Below are 16,136 nucleotides of genomic sequence, written 5' to 3'. Positions count from 1 at the left end.
GAGACGGAGTCTTGCTCTGTATCCCGGGCTGGACTGCAGTGGCCGGATCTCAGCTCACTGCAAGCTCCGCCTCCCGGGTTTACGCCATTCTCCTGCCTCAGCCTCCCGAGTACCTGGGACTACAGGCGCCCGCCACCTCGCCCGGCTAGTTTTTTGTATTTTTAGTAGAGACGGGGTTTCACCGTGTTAGCCAGGATGGTCTCGATCTCCTGACCTCGTGATCCGCCCGTCTCGGCCTCCCAAAGTGCTGGGATTACAGGCTTGAGCCACCGCGCCCGGCCTGAGATCCAAGACTTAAATGTGAATGTTAAGATACGAAATTACAAAAATATTGGAAGGAAACCTAGAGAAAACTCTCCTGGACCTCACTCTAGGCAAGGAATTTATGACGGGCTCAAAAGCCCGATGTGGAGAAGGATGAGCTGGACGATGGTCCTTTGGACCTGTGTCCAGCAGAACCCGACAGCGCACGAGGGAGCCTTAGAGGCCAGGTTCCTCCTTGCTGTGCCCACGCGGGAAGTGGGGTTGCTAAGGTCAGAGGCCGGCCCAGACTTGCACGTGCAGCCTGCCTTGTTTGCAGTGGCACTGGTTCCTCGACTTGCAACTGGGGGTGTCTGCTTAAATGGTCCCCCAGGGATGTGATGGAAAGTAAAGACCAAAGTGCCACCCAACAGAGTTGCTCCCTGTGCCAGTTCCTGCAGTCACCAAGGATGTGCTCAGCCTGGGGGGCCCCTGGTGTTCAGGCCCCCTCATGCCCCATTGTCATGGGTGGTGCTCGGGGCCTTTCTCTTTACCGGTTTTCTTCTGAGGGAACTCAGAGCTGGGGCTGGCTCTCTGCTCCCAAAGCCCGTGGGCGTGGCTGCAGGGCTGGAACTGGTTCCAAAAGTGCCAGGCCTTGGGCTTCTCATGCCCCCATCCATGCTTGCAGCTGGCAAGGGGGCAGGAATCAGCGAGGTGACCTGGGCTGAGTCCTGGGAGTGGGAAGAGGTGGCAGGAAGGGGATCTGAGAAGAAGAACAGGGGGTCTGGTGGTCTGTGCTTCTTCCCAGACACAGGAGCTGTAGAAGGAGCCTCTGCAGCAGATGCTAGGGGAGCCACTGGGCCCCGGGTGTCTTGGGACTTGTCTGTCTCCTGCTGTGCATCCATATTGGGTGCTTTAGAAACAGCAGGCAGACCAGAAGCCCCTGTTGCAAGCGAGGACAAGGCGTGGGAAGGCCGTGAGGGTCTGCAGTCCCAGATGGCCTTGGCCTCACACCGCAGTACACTGTTGATGCACTGGAACGCCGCCTCCTTCTCCAGGTCCAGGTCTTCAGCAGTGACCTGGAACCCCAGCTCTAAGGGAGGTGGCAGCATCAGAGGCTCCCCTCGCCTGTGTGGCAGCAGGGGAAACTTGCGTCTACGGGACCTAGAGGCCTGGGATCTGGGGGAGCCAGTCCTGGGGGTGAGTGTCTGCCCTGGTGTTGTATCCGCTGCCTTTTCACACTGGGTGTGACCCGAAGGGACAGCCTGAGGCCTGGCCTCACTCACTGTCTTTGAGGAACTGAGGGTCAGCTGACAGTGGGATGAGGCTGGCTCCCCCGTCCTCCTCTGCTTTAGCCACGGGAAGCCTCCCGTGGAGCTGTAGGAGCTCGAGATGGCATTTCGTTTGGTGCACGAGCTCGTCCAGGAGGTCTGGGATCTCTGGTTATATCTGACTTCTGACCTCTGGGCATGGAGGTCTCTCTGCAGTGGCCCAGGCCTGGGCACAAAGGGAGAGAGGCCTCCATTGTCCCGCAGGGGCTGAAATGCAGACCGTGCATCCCCGGTGACCATGGGGACCCTTCTCTGGTCATCAGGATTCTCTTGGACTCTGGGGTCCTTGTCCTGCTCAGGCATCCCTGCCCCGCTCTCCTCGAGGTCCCCTCAATAAGATCTTCCCTGGACACGAGTCTGGGGACAGCCGGGTGTTGTGGGCCCCAAAGGGGTGACTCCCTGCTCCTGGCCCCACAGAGATTCCTTGTGCTCAGTGCAGGGGCTGAGCTGCAGGACGCCCTGGAATTTGGAGCACACAGCACTGGCTTGCTGTGGTACCTGTACAATCAAATTGAAGGCAGGATCACCAGGAAGGAACGCAGGGCTTGCAGGATCACGGAAACCTTCTTGGAGTTGTCTTGACACCACTGATGCCAAGTGTCTGGATGCCTGTAGGATGGCCTGCCACTCCGTCCAGGGACAGGAGCAACGGGGAGATCCCACAAACAAAGTGAACTGGGGGATGGGCTGAACGGGCTCCAGGCAACTGAGCCCTACTGGCAGGTCCTCAGCCGCAGGCCGGGACAGGAATAAGGGGCACAGAGAGCCCAGGCAACCGCTCCTGGGAGCAGTGGGGAACCGTCCAACGCTTGAACTCTCGAGAGCTGGGCTCTGAGGTCCTCGTTGAGCTGCCAACTCGGCCGAAGGCTAAGCGAGCAGTTTCTTCTGTTGCCAGGCAACGCGCCTTTTAAACCAGAGGGAGTGGGTGCGCGTCACAGAACGGCGCGAGTGATACAGCGACCTTAACGGATTAGCGCGGCAAGATACCACGCGGGAGGTGCCTGCTGGCAATGGCGGGAGGTGGACATTGGTGGGGGGCGCAATAGATACTGAAAGGAGAGACCGGCGCACAAAGGTTGTGGGAAGAACAGGTGCTCACAATGGCTGCAGATCCGCCTGTGGATCACTGAAAATTTCTGCTCTGCTGAGGCGGAGATTGCAGTCAGCTGAGATTGCACCATTGCACTCCAGCCTGGGCAACAAGAGCAACACTCCTCAAAATAAGAGAGAGAAAAAGGAGAAAAAGAGGCCAGGCATAGTGGCTTATGCCTGCAATCTTAGCACTTTCGGAGGTCGAGGCGGATGGATCACGAGATCAGGAGTTGGAGACTAGCCTGGCCAACACAGTGAAATCCCATCTCTATTAAAAATACAAATTTAGGCCGGGCGCGGTGGCTCACGCCTGTAATCCCAGCACTTTGGGAGGCCGAGGCAGGCGGATCACAAGGTCAGGAGATCGAGACCATGGTGAAACCCCGTCTCTACTAAAAATAGAAAAAATTAGCCGGGCGCAGTGGCGGGCGCCTGTAGTCCCAGCTACTCGGGAGGCTGAGGCAAGAGAATGGCGTGAACCCGGGAGGCGGAGCTTGCAGTGAGCCGAGATTGCGCCACTGCACTCCAGCCTGGGCGACAGAGCGAGACTCCGTCTCAAAAAAAAAAAAAAATACAAATTTAGTCAGGCATAGTGGCACACGCCGGTAGTCCCAGCTACTCGGGCGGCTGAGGCAGGAGAATCATTGAACCCGGGAGGCAGGGGTTGTGGTGCTCCGAGATCCCGCCACTGCACTACAGGCTGCGCAACATAGCCACACTTTTTTTTTTTTTTTTGTACGTAGTCTCCCCTCTGTCACTCAGGCTGGAATGCAATGGCTGGATCTTGGCTCACTGCAAGCTCCGCCTCCCGGGTTCACGCCATTCTCCTGCTTCAGCCTCTGGAGTAGCTGGGACTACAGGTGCCCGCCATCACGCCCGGCTAATTTTTTGTATTTTTAGTAGAGACGGGGTTTCACCGTGTTAGCCAGGATGGTCTCGATCTCCTGGCCTCTTGATCCACCTTTCTCGGCCTCCCAAAGTGCTGGGATTACATGCGTGAGCCACGGGCCCGGTCGAGACTCTGTCCTTAAAAAAAAAAAAAAAAAAAATAGCTGGGCACGGTGGCACTTTGGAAGGCGGAGGTGGGCGGATCACAAGGTCAGGAGTTGGACACCAGCCTGGCTTAAACGGTGAAATCCCGTCTCTACTAAAACTACAAAAAGTGAGTCGGGCTGGCGGCGGGCGCCTGTAGTCCCAGCTACTCGGGAGGCTGAGGCAGGAGAACAGCGTGAACCCGGGAGGCGGAGCTTGCAGTGACCCGAGATCTGGCCACTGTGCTCCAGCCTGGAGGACAGTGCAAGTCTCCCTCTCAAAGAAAAAAGAAAAAAAGAGAAAAAGGGTTTTTAATAGACACTGAATAATTACGATTTAGTTGAGCTAGAAATCTGTTTAGTTTCTTCCATATTTTTCCAAAATTTTCATTTTTTTTTTTTTTTTGAAGCAGAGTTTTGCTCTTGTCCCCCAGGCTGGAGTGCAATGGCGCAATCTCAGCACCTGCTGGCAATGGCGGGAGGCTGGGGGACGCTCGCCCGACAGGTACTGGAGGGAGAGGCGCCCGCAGAAAAGACATGGGAAGACCAGGCGCGCGCATAATGGCTGCAGATCCGCCAGTGGATCACTGAAGATTCCTGCTCTCCTGCAAAGCTGGAAATTGAAGGGAGCTAAGATCGCATCATTGCACTCCAGCCTGGGCAACGAGAGCGAAACTCCGTCTCGAAAAGGAGAGAGAGAGAGAAAAGAAAAGAAAAAATAATGGCCAGGCGTGGTGCCTCACGCATCCCAGCACTTTGGGAGGTCGCGGGGAGCGGATCAGGAGATCAGGAGTTGGAGACCAACCTGGCCAACATAGTGAAACCCCGTCTCTACTAAAAATACAAAAATTAGCCAGGCATGGTGGCACGCACCTGTAGTCCCAGCTATTCCTGTAGCTGAGGCAGGAGAATCACTTGAACCTGGGAGAGGGAGGTTGTGGTAGGCCGAGATCCCGCCATTGCACTCCAGCCTGGGCAACAGAGCCAGACTCGTCTTAAAACAAATTTAAAAAAAGAGAAAGGGTTATTAATGCACTTTTATGCCTGTGTCTTCAATTTGCTTAGGAACTAGAAATCCATTTGGTTTCTTCCATATTTTTTCCAAATTTTTCATCCTTTTTTCTTTTTTTGAGATGAAGTTCTGCTCTTGTCCCCCAGGCTGGAGTGCAATAGCACAATCTCAGCTCACTGCAACCTCTGCCTCCTGGGTTCAAGCGATTCTCCTGCCTCAGCCTCCTTAGTAGCTGGGATTACAGGCATGCACCACCTGGCCTGGCTAATTTTTGTATTTTTAATACAGACAGGGTTTCACCATCTTGGACAGGCTGGTCTCGAACTCCTGACCTCAAGATGGAGTTTAGTAGAAACTCTGTCTCTACTAAAAATACAAAAATGGCCAGGTGTGGTGGCTCACTCCTGTAATCCCAGCACTTCAGGAGGCTGAGGCCGGCGGATCATCTGAGGTCGGGAGTTTGAGACCAGCATGACCAACATGGAGAAACCCCATCTCTACTAAAAATACAAAATTAGCCTGGCGTAGTGGCGCATGCCTATAATGCCAGCTACTCAGGAGGCTGAGGCAGGAGAATATCTTGAACCTGGGAGATGGAGGTTGTGCTGAGCCGAGATTGCACCACTGTACTCCAACCTGGGCAACAAGAGTGAAACTCCATCTCAAAACAAAACAAAAATTAGCTGGGTGTGGTGGCGGATGCCTGTAATCCCAGCTACTCTGGAGGCTGAGGCACAAGAATCGCTTGAACCCGGGAGGTGGAGGTTGCAGTGAGCCAAGATCAGGCCACTGCACTCCAGTCTGGGCGACAGAGCGAGACTCAATCTCAATAAATAAATAATTATTAAGACAAAAATAAGGACATTACATAAACCATGTTATACTAGTGATTTTTGAAAATATCCAAGCAGTTTTATAGAAAAATATAACTCAGGCCAGGTGCAGTGGCTAATATCTGTAATCCTAGCACTTTGGGAGGCCGAGGTTGGCCGATCACCTCATGCCAGGAGTTCGAGACCAGCCTGGTCAACATAGTAAAACCCCAATTCTACTAAAACTACAAAAATTAGCTGGGCGTGGTGGCACACGCCTGTAATCCCAGCTACTCATGAGTCTGAGGCTGGAGAATCACTTGAACTGAGAGGCGGAGGTTTCAGTGAGCTGAGATTAGGTGACTGCAGTCTAGCCTGGACAACGGAGAAATTCCGTTTTAAAAGAAAAATATAACTTCATAAAAAACAAGTAGGAAGAAACAGAAAAGTTTGTCTAGATCTAGAACCATTACAGGAATTGAATGGTTATTTTAAAATCTGTATCCCATCCCTTCAAAAATCTCACAAAAAACAAAACCAAAGAAAGCCTGGCCCAGATGATTTTACAGATTAAGTCCAGCAAACATTAAAGAGAACAGAAAGTCTATCTTCTACATAATTTTTTAAAAATAAGTTATTTTTTAGAAGAAATCTTGCTCTGTAGCCCAGACTGGAGTGCAGTGGCATGATCTCTGCTCACCGCAAACTCCACCTCCCAGCTTCAAGCGATTCTCCTGCCTCAGCCTCCACAGTAGCTGGGATTACAGGTGCACCTGGCTAATTTTTTGTATTTTTAGTAGAGACGGGGTTTCACAATGTTAGCCAGGGTGTTCTTGGACTCCTGACCTCATGTAATCCGCCTGCCTTGGCCTCCTAAAGTGCTAGGATTACAAGCATGAGCCACAGTGCCCAGTCTACATAATTTTTCTTTTTCTTTTTTTTTTTTTGAGATGGAGTCTCACTCTGTTGCCCAGGCTGGAGTGCAGTGGCGCGATCTGGGCTCACTACAATGTCCACATTCCAGGTTCAGGTCACTCTGCTGCCTCAGTCTCCCCAGAAGCTGCGACTACAGGCGCCACCACCACGCCAGGCTAATTTTTTGTATTTTTAGTAGAGATGGGGTTTCACCATGTTAACCAGGATGGTCTCGACCTCCTGTCGTCGTGATCCGCCGGCCTTGGCCTCCCAAAGTGCTGGGATTACAGGCATGAGCCACCTCACCTGGCCCCAGGAGATATTTTTGTGTTGTGGTGTGCCAACAAAATAAGCCTAGGCAGGGAAATTCCTTCTGGTGGTAGGAATTGTTAGTACTGAATAGACTAGCTGCGAGGTGAAGAAACCCCACGGTGTTTTCTATCAGTTCAGAAATCACTGTGACCTCAGTCTTTTGCTGTGAAATAACATGACCATTAAAAAAGTAGGCTTAAATAATGTATTTCGGGTATGTTGAGGGGGAGGGACAGTTACGATCTGTTCCAAAGTGAACATAACAGATGACCCCTGTCTGTCAAGCCTTTAAAATTTATAGTGCTCTTCTGTTAATCTCAAGATTTCGAGTTATTGTGACATACTCTTAAAACCTGCAGTGCACCAAAAGGCATATTTTTAAAGCATCTTGAAATTAATAATGGAATATCTACTTCTTCAGAATAGCAGTTTTTACATTCTGAAGACTGACTGACTGCTCTCAGCCACTTCTGAGTTCTCTATTTTCAAAGGACAATTTGTAACTCCATAAAGGAAATCTGTAAATAAGAGAAGAGAGTGAATATCTTTTAACAGTGTTTTTCCTGATCTTTTCTAGTATCTTCGTTGTGGTTCTGTCCTTTAGTTTTTGGTTAAATCCTGAGGTTTACTTCTGCCTGTATCTTCCCAAACTATTAATCTGTTCACAGTCACTCTCCCATTTAAACCCTTCAACAGCCCCCCTACCTTCGTAATAAGGTCTCCTTAGCTTGGTATCCAGAACACTTCAATACTGGCCTTTGACCCCTGTTCTCCTTCCCCCATCTCTGTTTAGGTGCTTCACTGAGCTGGAATGAACAGCTCTTGGCCCCTTGAAATCTCTCCAGTCTCCTTGTCTCCCTCTGCTGGAATATTCTTCTCTCACTTCATCTGATCATTGCCTTCAAAACTCAGCTCATTTTCTTATTTCCCTGCCCTTTTCATGTCCCTTGTTTTCCTCCAATTAAATTAATATTCCAGACTCAAAAGAAAAACAGCTCAGCTCAGGCATTACCTTGTCTGGAAGGCTTCCCTAGTCCTCCTGCCTCCTGCAGACTTGTCTGGCACCCTGTACATTCGGGATTTGGCACACTGTGTCTCGTCTGTGGCCTCCACTGCACGATGAGACCGTAAGTGTGTGGCTTGACAGAAAGTTGTTCAATCTTTTGTGCTGGTACAGTGCTGGGCATGGCACTGTTACAGAGGAAGTGAGCCACTTAAATCCTGCCCTTAGGAGCTTTTATTCTAGTTGCACTTGACCCTGCCAGCTGTGAGACACCTCCCAGTAGTGCATACCAACTTTCAAAGTCTATTTAATTGTATCTTAGCGTCTGATTCCAGTCTTATTTCTTGAAGGAGGGGAGTGTCTCTAATGTCTTATTTTAGCACCCAGAGACCAGGTAGGCATCATTTTTGTCCCAAATTCTGGAAGGAATGTGCATTTGGCACATATTACTTCCCCTTTTTTTCGTGTACACTTTTCACTTTTTTTTTTTAAGTTTGATGTGTTTGAATAGTAAGGATTTAAGAGATTAAGATTAAATTTCAGCTTTGTTGTGCATATAGCCTAAGGAAAACGAAAAGTTAAAGAGGAAAAATACATTGCCTCTAAAAAGAAGACTCATTATTAAACTTTTTAAATTTTTAATTGTTTTCAGAGACTGGGTCTCACCCTATTACCCAGGCTGGAGTGGTGATCACAGCTCACCATAGCCTTGAACTCCTAGGCTAAATCCTCTTGTCTTAGCCATCTCACTAGCTGGGACTGCAGGCCCGCACCAGCACACCTGGCTAAATTTCAAAAATTGTTTTGGAGAGTCATGGTCTCGCCATCTTGCCCAGGCTGGTGTGGAACTCCTGGGTTCAAGCTAATTTTCAAAAATTGTTTTGGAGAGTCACGGTCTCACCATCTTGCCCAGGCTGGTGTGGAACTCCTGGGTTCAAGCAAATCTCCCGCCTTGGCCACCCTAAGTGTTGGGATTCCCACTGTGCCCAACCTAAACTTTTTTTTTTTTTTCCTTTAATGCTGAGCTGTAAACAAAAGAAAGTAAATGTCCTAGTCAAGCCTTGGAAAGAAGTATGCAAAGAAACTGGTGGCAAGCTGGATGTGATGGCTCATACCTGTGATTTCAGGGCTTTGGGAGGTGAAGAGGAGAGGATTGCTTGAGGCCAAGAGTTCGAGACCAGCCTGGGCAACACAGCGAGACCCTGTCTCTACAAATAAACATTTTATAATTAACCAGGTGTGGTGGAACGCACTTGTAGTCTCAGGTACTTGAGAGGCTGAGGCAGGGGGATCTCTTGAGCCCAGGTGTTTGAGGCTGCAGTGAGCTAGGATCACACCACTGCTCTCCAGCCTGGGCTACAAAGTGAGACTCTGTCTCTAAAGAAAAACATGCTGGTGGCATTGTCAAGATTTGTCAAGAAATAGCCATGACACTGGGCCCAGTGGTGCGCACCTGTAGTGCCAGCTGTTCAGGAGGCTGAAGTGGGAGAATCTCTTGAGCCTAGGAGTTTGAGTTCAGCTTGGGCAGCATTGCAAGACCACAGTCTCTCAAAAAATAGATCAATAAGGTTTATTTTAATTAAACAAGAAAAATAAATATCTGCTAAAATTTAAAGCTATTCTGTTCTTCCTCTCTCTCTTCTAGTGTTCTTGGGGAAGATCCCTACTAAGCCATTTTCCAGTGGCACCTCTTCCACCATGAATTCCTGAGACAGTCTGATGGGGCTACTTTATTCCAGAATAATCACAGTGAGACCTTTTCTCCCAATAAATGCTCTTTTCTCTCCTTAATATATTCTCTTGCTTACAAAACACTGGTGTCTCCTTATCATGGTTTGGTTCTACCCCACTGGGCCCAAGAATTCTTGCCCAGGAGCAATTGAATTTTCTTCTTTCATGCTTTTTGAAACTTTGGTGTGGTAGAGCCAATTTTAAATCTTCTGCCCCATTTTTTCATTGTTTTTCTCTCCTCTGAGAGAGTGATTAATAGACACTCTTGACAAAAGGATGAGTGAGGTATATGTGTATGTGTTGAAAGGTTCTGATGGATGCAACTAAGAGTACTTGGGGAACATGGCAAAACTTCCAGGCCCATTCAAGAGTCTTGTTTTCTTCCTGAGCTTTTATGTATTTATTATATTGCCCTATTAATTATTGAGATTGTGCCTTACAGTAAAAGGTGCTTTAAGTTGTTGACGCTATCATTTAAAATAATCTGGGTCACCTAGAGTGGTTAAGCCTGGAAAAAAAGGATGTCCTTCCTGCCAGGGCAGATTGTATATAGATATGCAACCTGGTTATGCCTGTGCTAACCCCTACTCTGTTGAGTCTAGAACTAATGCAGGTAAACGGTTTAGTTCTGATTTTTTTTTTTTTTTTTTTTTGAGAGAGTCTCGCTCTGTCACCCAGGCTGGAGTGCAGTGGCATGATCTCAGCTCAGTGCAACCTCTACCCCTCCAGGTTTAAGCAATTCTGTCTCAGCCTCTAGAGTTGCTGGGATTACAGGCACGTGCCACCACACCTGGCTAATCTTTTGTATTCTTAGTAGAGACAGGGTTTAACCATCTTGGCCAGACTAGTCTTGAACTCTTGACCTCGCGATCCACCCACCTCAGTCACCCAACGTGCTGGGATTACAGGCATGAGCCACCGTGCCTGGCTTCTGTTCTGATTTTTTTTTTTAATTTGACTTTGTTTACTTTTATTTTTATTTAGAGACAGGGTTTCATTATTTTGCATAGGTTGGTCTCGAATTCCAGGGCTCAAGAGATCCTCTTGCCTCGGCCTCCCAAATGCTGGGATTACAGGCATGAGCCACTGCAACTGGCCTTAACTTTGAAATGAAGTTAGAAATGTACATTATTATTATTTTTATCATTTTAGAAACAGGTCTTGCTCTGTTGCCCAGGCTGGAGGGCAACAATGGTGCAATCATCACTCACTGCAGCCTCCACCTCCAGGGCTCAAGTGATTTTCCCGCCTCAGCATCCTGAGTAGTTGGGACTACAGGTACTTGTCACCACAGCTAATTTTTATTTTTGTAGAGACAGGGTCTCACCAGTTGCCCAAGCTGATCTCGCACTCCTGGGCTCGAGTGATTCTCCTGCTTTGGTCTCCTACCAAGGTGGTCCAAAAGTGGTCTCCACCACTTTGGGAGGCCAAGGAGGGAGGATTGCTTGAGCCCAGGAGATCAAGACCATCTTGGGCAACACAGACCTCGTCTCTACTAAAAATAAAAAAACAACTTAGTCGGGCATGGTGGCACTCGCCTGTGATCCCAACTACTCAGGAGGCTGAGGTGGGAGGATCCCTTGAATCTGGGAGATTGAGGCTGCAGTGAGTTGTGATTGTAACACTGCACTCCAGCCTGGGTGACAGAGTGAGACCCTGTTTCAAAACAAATACACAAAAATATTTGTTTCCAAATGGCACGCAAGGCAGGTGTAATCCCTGAGTGTTAAGCCAGCAGATTTTGCCACTTCATTTTGTGTGCTAACTCAAGAAATCAGGACACCTGATGAGTTGAGGTGTTCAAGCTAAAGCCCTGCCATGCTCCCCCCTTCATAGGCTGTTCTGCTTGGGCCTCCTAGTGATGGAGAACTGCCTCTTTGCTCGCTAGAGTCTCTAGTTTTCTCTTTTTTTTTTTTTTTTTTTTTGGAAACGGAGTCTCACTCTGTCGCCCAGGCTCTGGCACGATCTTGGCTCAGTGCAACCTCTGCCTCCTGGGATCAAGTGATTTTCATGCCTCAGCCTTCTGAATAGCTGGGATTACAGGCATGTGCGACCACGCCTGGCTATTTTTTTGTATTTTTAGTAGAGACGGGGTTTCACCATGTTGTTCAGGCTGGTCTCGAACTTCTGACCTCAAGTGATCTGCCCACCTCAGCCTCCCAAAGTGCTGGGATTACAGGTGTGAGTCACCACACCCGGCTGTAGTTTTCCATTCACCACAGTTTGTGACAGTCTCTACATCGTGAAGTGACAAGTTCTCTTCCCTTTTCCTTCTGCCCCCATCACCTTTTTCTTCCTCTTTTTTGAATTATGCTGTCTTGAATTGGTGTCTAAAGGATGACATGGCAGACAAGGGGACTGACACATGAACTCTCATGCGTTACTGAGGAATTTCTCAGTGCTCTATCTGCATCATCTGCTCGCTCTCTCCTTCCTAGATGCTGCCTGCCAACCTGCTTTGAGAAATTGGAAATGAATTGGGGTGTCATCAGCCTCCCCTTGTACATATAGAGACAGCATCTCCAATGCCTTGATTTGCATAATAACAAATAGTGTTTTGCTGACCTACTTCCACACAAACTGCTGATACGGTTAGGATTTGGGAAAGGGGAAGAAGGGAGTTTTGGGTTTTGAGGAGTAGCTGGGACTTGAACAAAGAAGAGGTAGTAATGAACATTCCTGGGGTGAGGGAATTAGCTGAGGGAGAATAAGGCTTATAATAAATTAGGGATTGACAGACTGTCTGTAAAGGGCCAGATAGTAAATGTTTTAGTCATTGAAGACCTTAACGTCTGTGTTGCAACCAATCAACTCCATCATTGTAGTGCAAAAGTAACCACAGACACTACAGATATGAATGAATGTGACTGTGTTTCAATAACTTTTTTTTTTTTTTTTTTTTGAGACAATGTCACTCTGTTGCTCAGGCTGGAGGGCAGTGGCTTGATCACAGCTAATTGCAGTCCTGACTTCCCAGGCTCAAGTGATCCTCCTACCTTAGCTTTCTGAGTAGCTGGGACTACAGGCACACACCACCATGCCCCACTAATTTTTGTATTTTTTGTAGAGGTGGGGTTTTACCATGTTGGCCAGGCTGGTCTTGAACTCCTGAACTTCTGGGCTCAAGCTATCCACCCTCCTCAGTCACCCAAAGTGTTGAGATTACAGGCATGAGCCACTGTGTCCAGCCCAAAATAGTCTTTTTGATGTTTTTCCCCAGCCATTTAAAAGTGCAAAACATTCTTAGCCTTGGCGTGAAGGTCCTGGGGCCGACCTCATGACTGGTCTTGAGGTGCCCAAGCCAGAGGCCCAGGAGCTCCCTTCCCAGGCAGGGGGTCAACGTGCTGCCTGCCTGTTCCCTAGTCACATGGTGACATTCCACCCTCCACCGTCACATCTCTGTGTGAGGAGGCCTTGCTGGGTACTTGGGGACCTCTGTGTGCTGGTGCCTTCCTGCCTCTGTTCCTCTCAGCCCTGACTAGCTCTGTCTTGGAATGGGTAACTGCCCTTTATTCGAAAACATGTGGCAAGCCCGGGGCTGTTCTGAAAACTCAGGCATAGTGTTCTGATTTCTCCACCCACAAGGAGCCCTGGGCTTCCTGAGTCCTTGGGACAAAACAGCCCCATAGACTGCTGCTCCCCTCCCTGGGCCCAGGTGAACACCCCAGGCAGGGGAGGGGCTGAGGCTGCACCTTGGAACCTATCCTCCACCAGGGTTGTGGTGGGGCCCTCCGTGCCACCTCGGTGAGAACCTGCCTGTCACCTGCGGCCCAGGTGGTGTGACAATGACCTTTGCCCTCCCCCTCCTTCCCACAGGTCCTGCACCTCAGCTGCGGAGAGAGAGACGGTGGTGTTGAGTGAGAGGCCGCCGCGCATGAACAGATGCCCTCCCCACTCCACGCACTCCCTGGTGGCTGAGGAGAGTCTAGGCTGGGGCACAAAAGGGCCTTGGGGTGATGTCGGAGCCCGGGATCCTTCCTATGTCCAGGGCACCTGCTCTGTCGCTGAAGGCTCTGACAAACTCACAAGCATCTGGGAAACAGATGCCCTGTCTCTTTTTCACAGCCTCCTGGTGGCCCCAGGCCTTTGTTAGGGAGGCTCTGCCAAACTGCACATCTAGGTACCAAGTAAACACCTAGGACTCAGAACTCCAGACATCAGGCCCCATGTGAAAACCCAGGTCCAGGAAATCCGGGTCCCAGGAAGTCCTCAGGTACCAGGAAACTCCCAGGCCTCAGCTGGATATCCGGTCCCAAGCTGACACGCAGGCCTCAGGTGAACACCAGGCGCTAAGAAAACGTCAGGCTCCAGCTGAGATCAACCCCTCGGTGGTCGCCTGAACCCGACCAAAATACCAAGCCCCAAGTTTACATAGGGCCCCAAGTCACATCAGGCTCCAGCTGAGATCAACCCCTCGGTGGTCGCCCGAACCCGACCTAAATACCAAGCCCCAAGTTTACATAGGGCCCCAGGTCACATCAGGCTCCAGGTAGACACTGGACTCTAAGTAGACTTTAGGCCCCAGGTTCACAGCCACACCTCAGGAGAACACCTCACCCCAGGTAGCTATAAGACTCCATCCAGACCCCAGTCCCCAGCTGGAGAATCTAGGCCCCAGCTGGACATCAGATTCCAGGTAAACACCAAGACCCAGTTGGGTATCTAATACACAGGCGGACATCAGGCAACAGGTTGACACACAGGCCCCACATAGATGCCTACACCACAGGTGAACATGAGGCTCCAGGTACATACCCAGTCCCCAGGTGACTATCAGGCCCTAGGTGAACACCAGGTCCTGGATGAACATCGGGACCCAAGTGGATACCCAGGCCCCTGGGAAACATCAGGCTCCAGGTGGACACCAGGAACCATGTGGACAACCAGGTTCAGAGGTTCCACATAAACACCCAGTTTTCAAGTGGGTATTGAGCCCCTAGGTGTACACACCAGTCCCTCAAATATCGAAAGGTCACATATTCTCTGGCCAAATGCAATACAGTCATCTCCCCCAAAAATATGTATTTGGGAAACTGAAAAGTATACTTCTCAATCAATCTCAAGTAAAGAAGCTCTTAATAGAAGGCCAAAGACACACCGAAAGAACCAACCATGAAACTCCTGCATCCAACATGAGCACAATACTGCTCAACTAGCCCCAGAGCAAGACCTGCCACAGGCTTTGCATGGAGGACGCGCAGATTAGAAGGGAAGAATGGAAATGTGGGACCTGGGATTGCAATGTAAGAAAAGAGGAAAAGGCAACCGTGCGTACCAAGAAAACCAAGAAAGAAAGGGTGATATGGAGAAATAACTAACCCAGGCCCGGTTTCCAAAGAAACATTAGAAACCACACTGCGAAATGAAGTGGCAGGCCGAATCAAGCCCAAATCTGTCTAGATTTTCAAGTGTGGGTCTCTCCCAGATGGCTTAAAAGCCTACAAATTGCAAAGGCCACCCTGAACATGTCCAATCCACCTTGCAGAAATTCACCACTGGAAAAAGATACAGAAACCAGTGCAGTTCCAGAGCTCACCTTGGAGAAGCTTCCTGCAGTCCCTGGGCACCACTGGCTGCTTCTGTGGCTTTCCCTGAGGGCCCGCGGCCTTGGCCCAGCCCCCTCCCTCAGCTCTGGTGCGTGGCCACTGATGACCTGAGTGGCCTGGGCCGGGACCTGGCCCTCTCAAGGAGCCACCCTGCGTGCTCACAAATGGTCCTGGCAGCTGGCATCGTGGTGCTCTCTCACTGTGGGGCACCGCATCCTTTCCCATGGACAGTCTGGTGGGGCACGGCTCTGGGACCTCAAGGTCAGCACCCACCTGAGATCTTCATGCCACGGCCAAAGCACTAGGGGCAACTTACCCAGGCACCACCTGAGCCACGATGGCGCCTTCCTCACAGCCTGTGCGGGAGGGTGAGGTTGAGGTCCTGGACGATGAGGGGCGGGGTCAGGGAAACTCCCCACCCATTCTCCCCAGGAAAAGGGCAAGTGCATGGGAGCACACCCCCTGCAGGTGGACATAAGGCCCCGGTGGACACGGAGGCCACAGGAAAATGTCAGGACACAGACGCTGGACATCAGATACCAGGTTGACGCCAGGCGCCGGGTGGACACCAGATCCTAAGGGGACCCCAGTCCCTGCATGGACAGCAGGTCCCAGGTGGATAAATCAGGTCACAGTTTGGCACACAGGCCCCAGGTAGACCCAAGGCCCCAGCTAAATATCAGGACCCAGGTGAACGACCAGGCCTCAGGTAAATACCAGGCCCGAGGCAGACACAAGGCCCCAGGTACATACCAGTCCCCAGGCTGAAACCAGGCCCTAGGTGAACATCAGGCCCCAGGTGGACACCAGACCCAAGGTAAATACCATCCCCAGGTAAACACCAGACCACAGGCAGATTACAGGTCCCAGAAAAATACCCAGGGCCCAAGAAGAAATCAGACCCTAGGTGAACTCTGGTCTGTAGGTGGACATCAGGCTGGGTATCCACCTGGGACCTGCTGTTCACGGGGGGGGGCCTATGTCTACTGACCCTGGGCACGTATTGTTCATCTGTGGTCTGGTATTCACCTGGGCCCTTAGAGTCAACCTGGGACCTGATGGCCACCTGGGGGGCCTCATGGTCACTTGAGGCCTGGTGTCCTCCTGGGGC

General features: G+C 50.4%; 1 protein-coding gene across 1 annotated transcript; it reads right to left on the bottom strand.

Moving 5' to 3' along the window:
• Window positions 1-534: 534 nt before the first annotated feature.
• On the bottom strand, window positions 535-15,209 carry LOC140709184 (putative POM121-like protein 1). The gene is given in 3 exon segments (XM_073007117.1): window positions 535-1,895; window positions 1,897-2,000; window positions 15,188-15,209. Coding segments are annotated over 3 exon segments (1,272 nt in total). The 3' UTR covers window positions 535-749.
• Between the last annotated feature and the right edge of the window lie 927 nt (window positions 15,210-16,136).

This window comes from Chlorocebus sabaeus, chromosome 19, assembly GCF_047675955.1.
Source record: "Chlorocebus sabaeus isolate Y175 chromosome 19, mChlSab1.0.hap1, whole genome shotgun sequence".
Taxonomy (NCBI): domain Eukaryota; kingdom Metazoa; phylum Chordata; class Mammalia; order Primates; family Cercopithecidae; genus Chlorocebus; species Chlorocebus sabaeus.
This window is presented reverse-complemented; position numbering and strand designations above follow the sequence as displayed.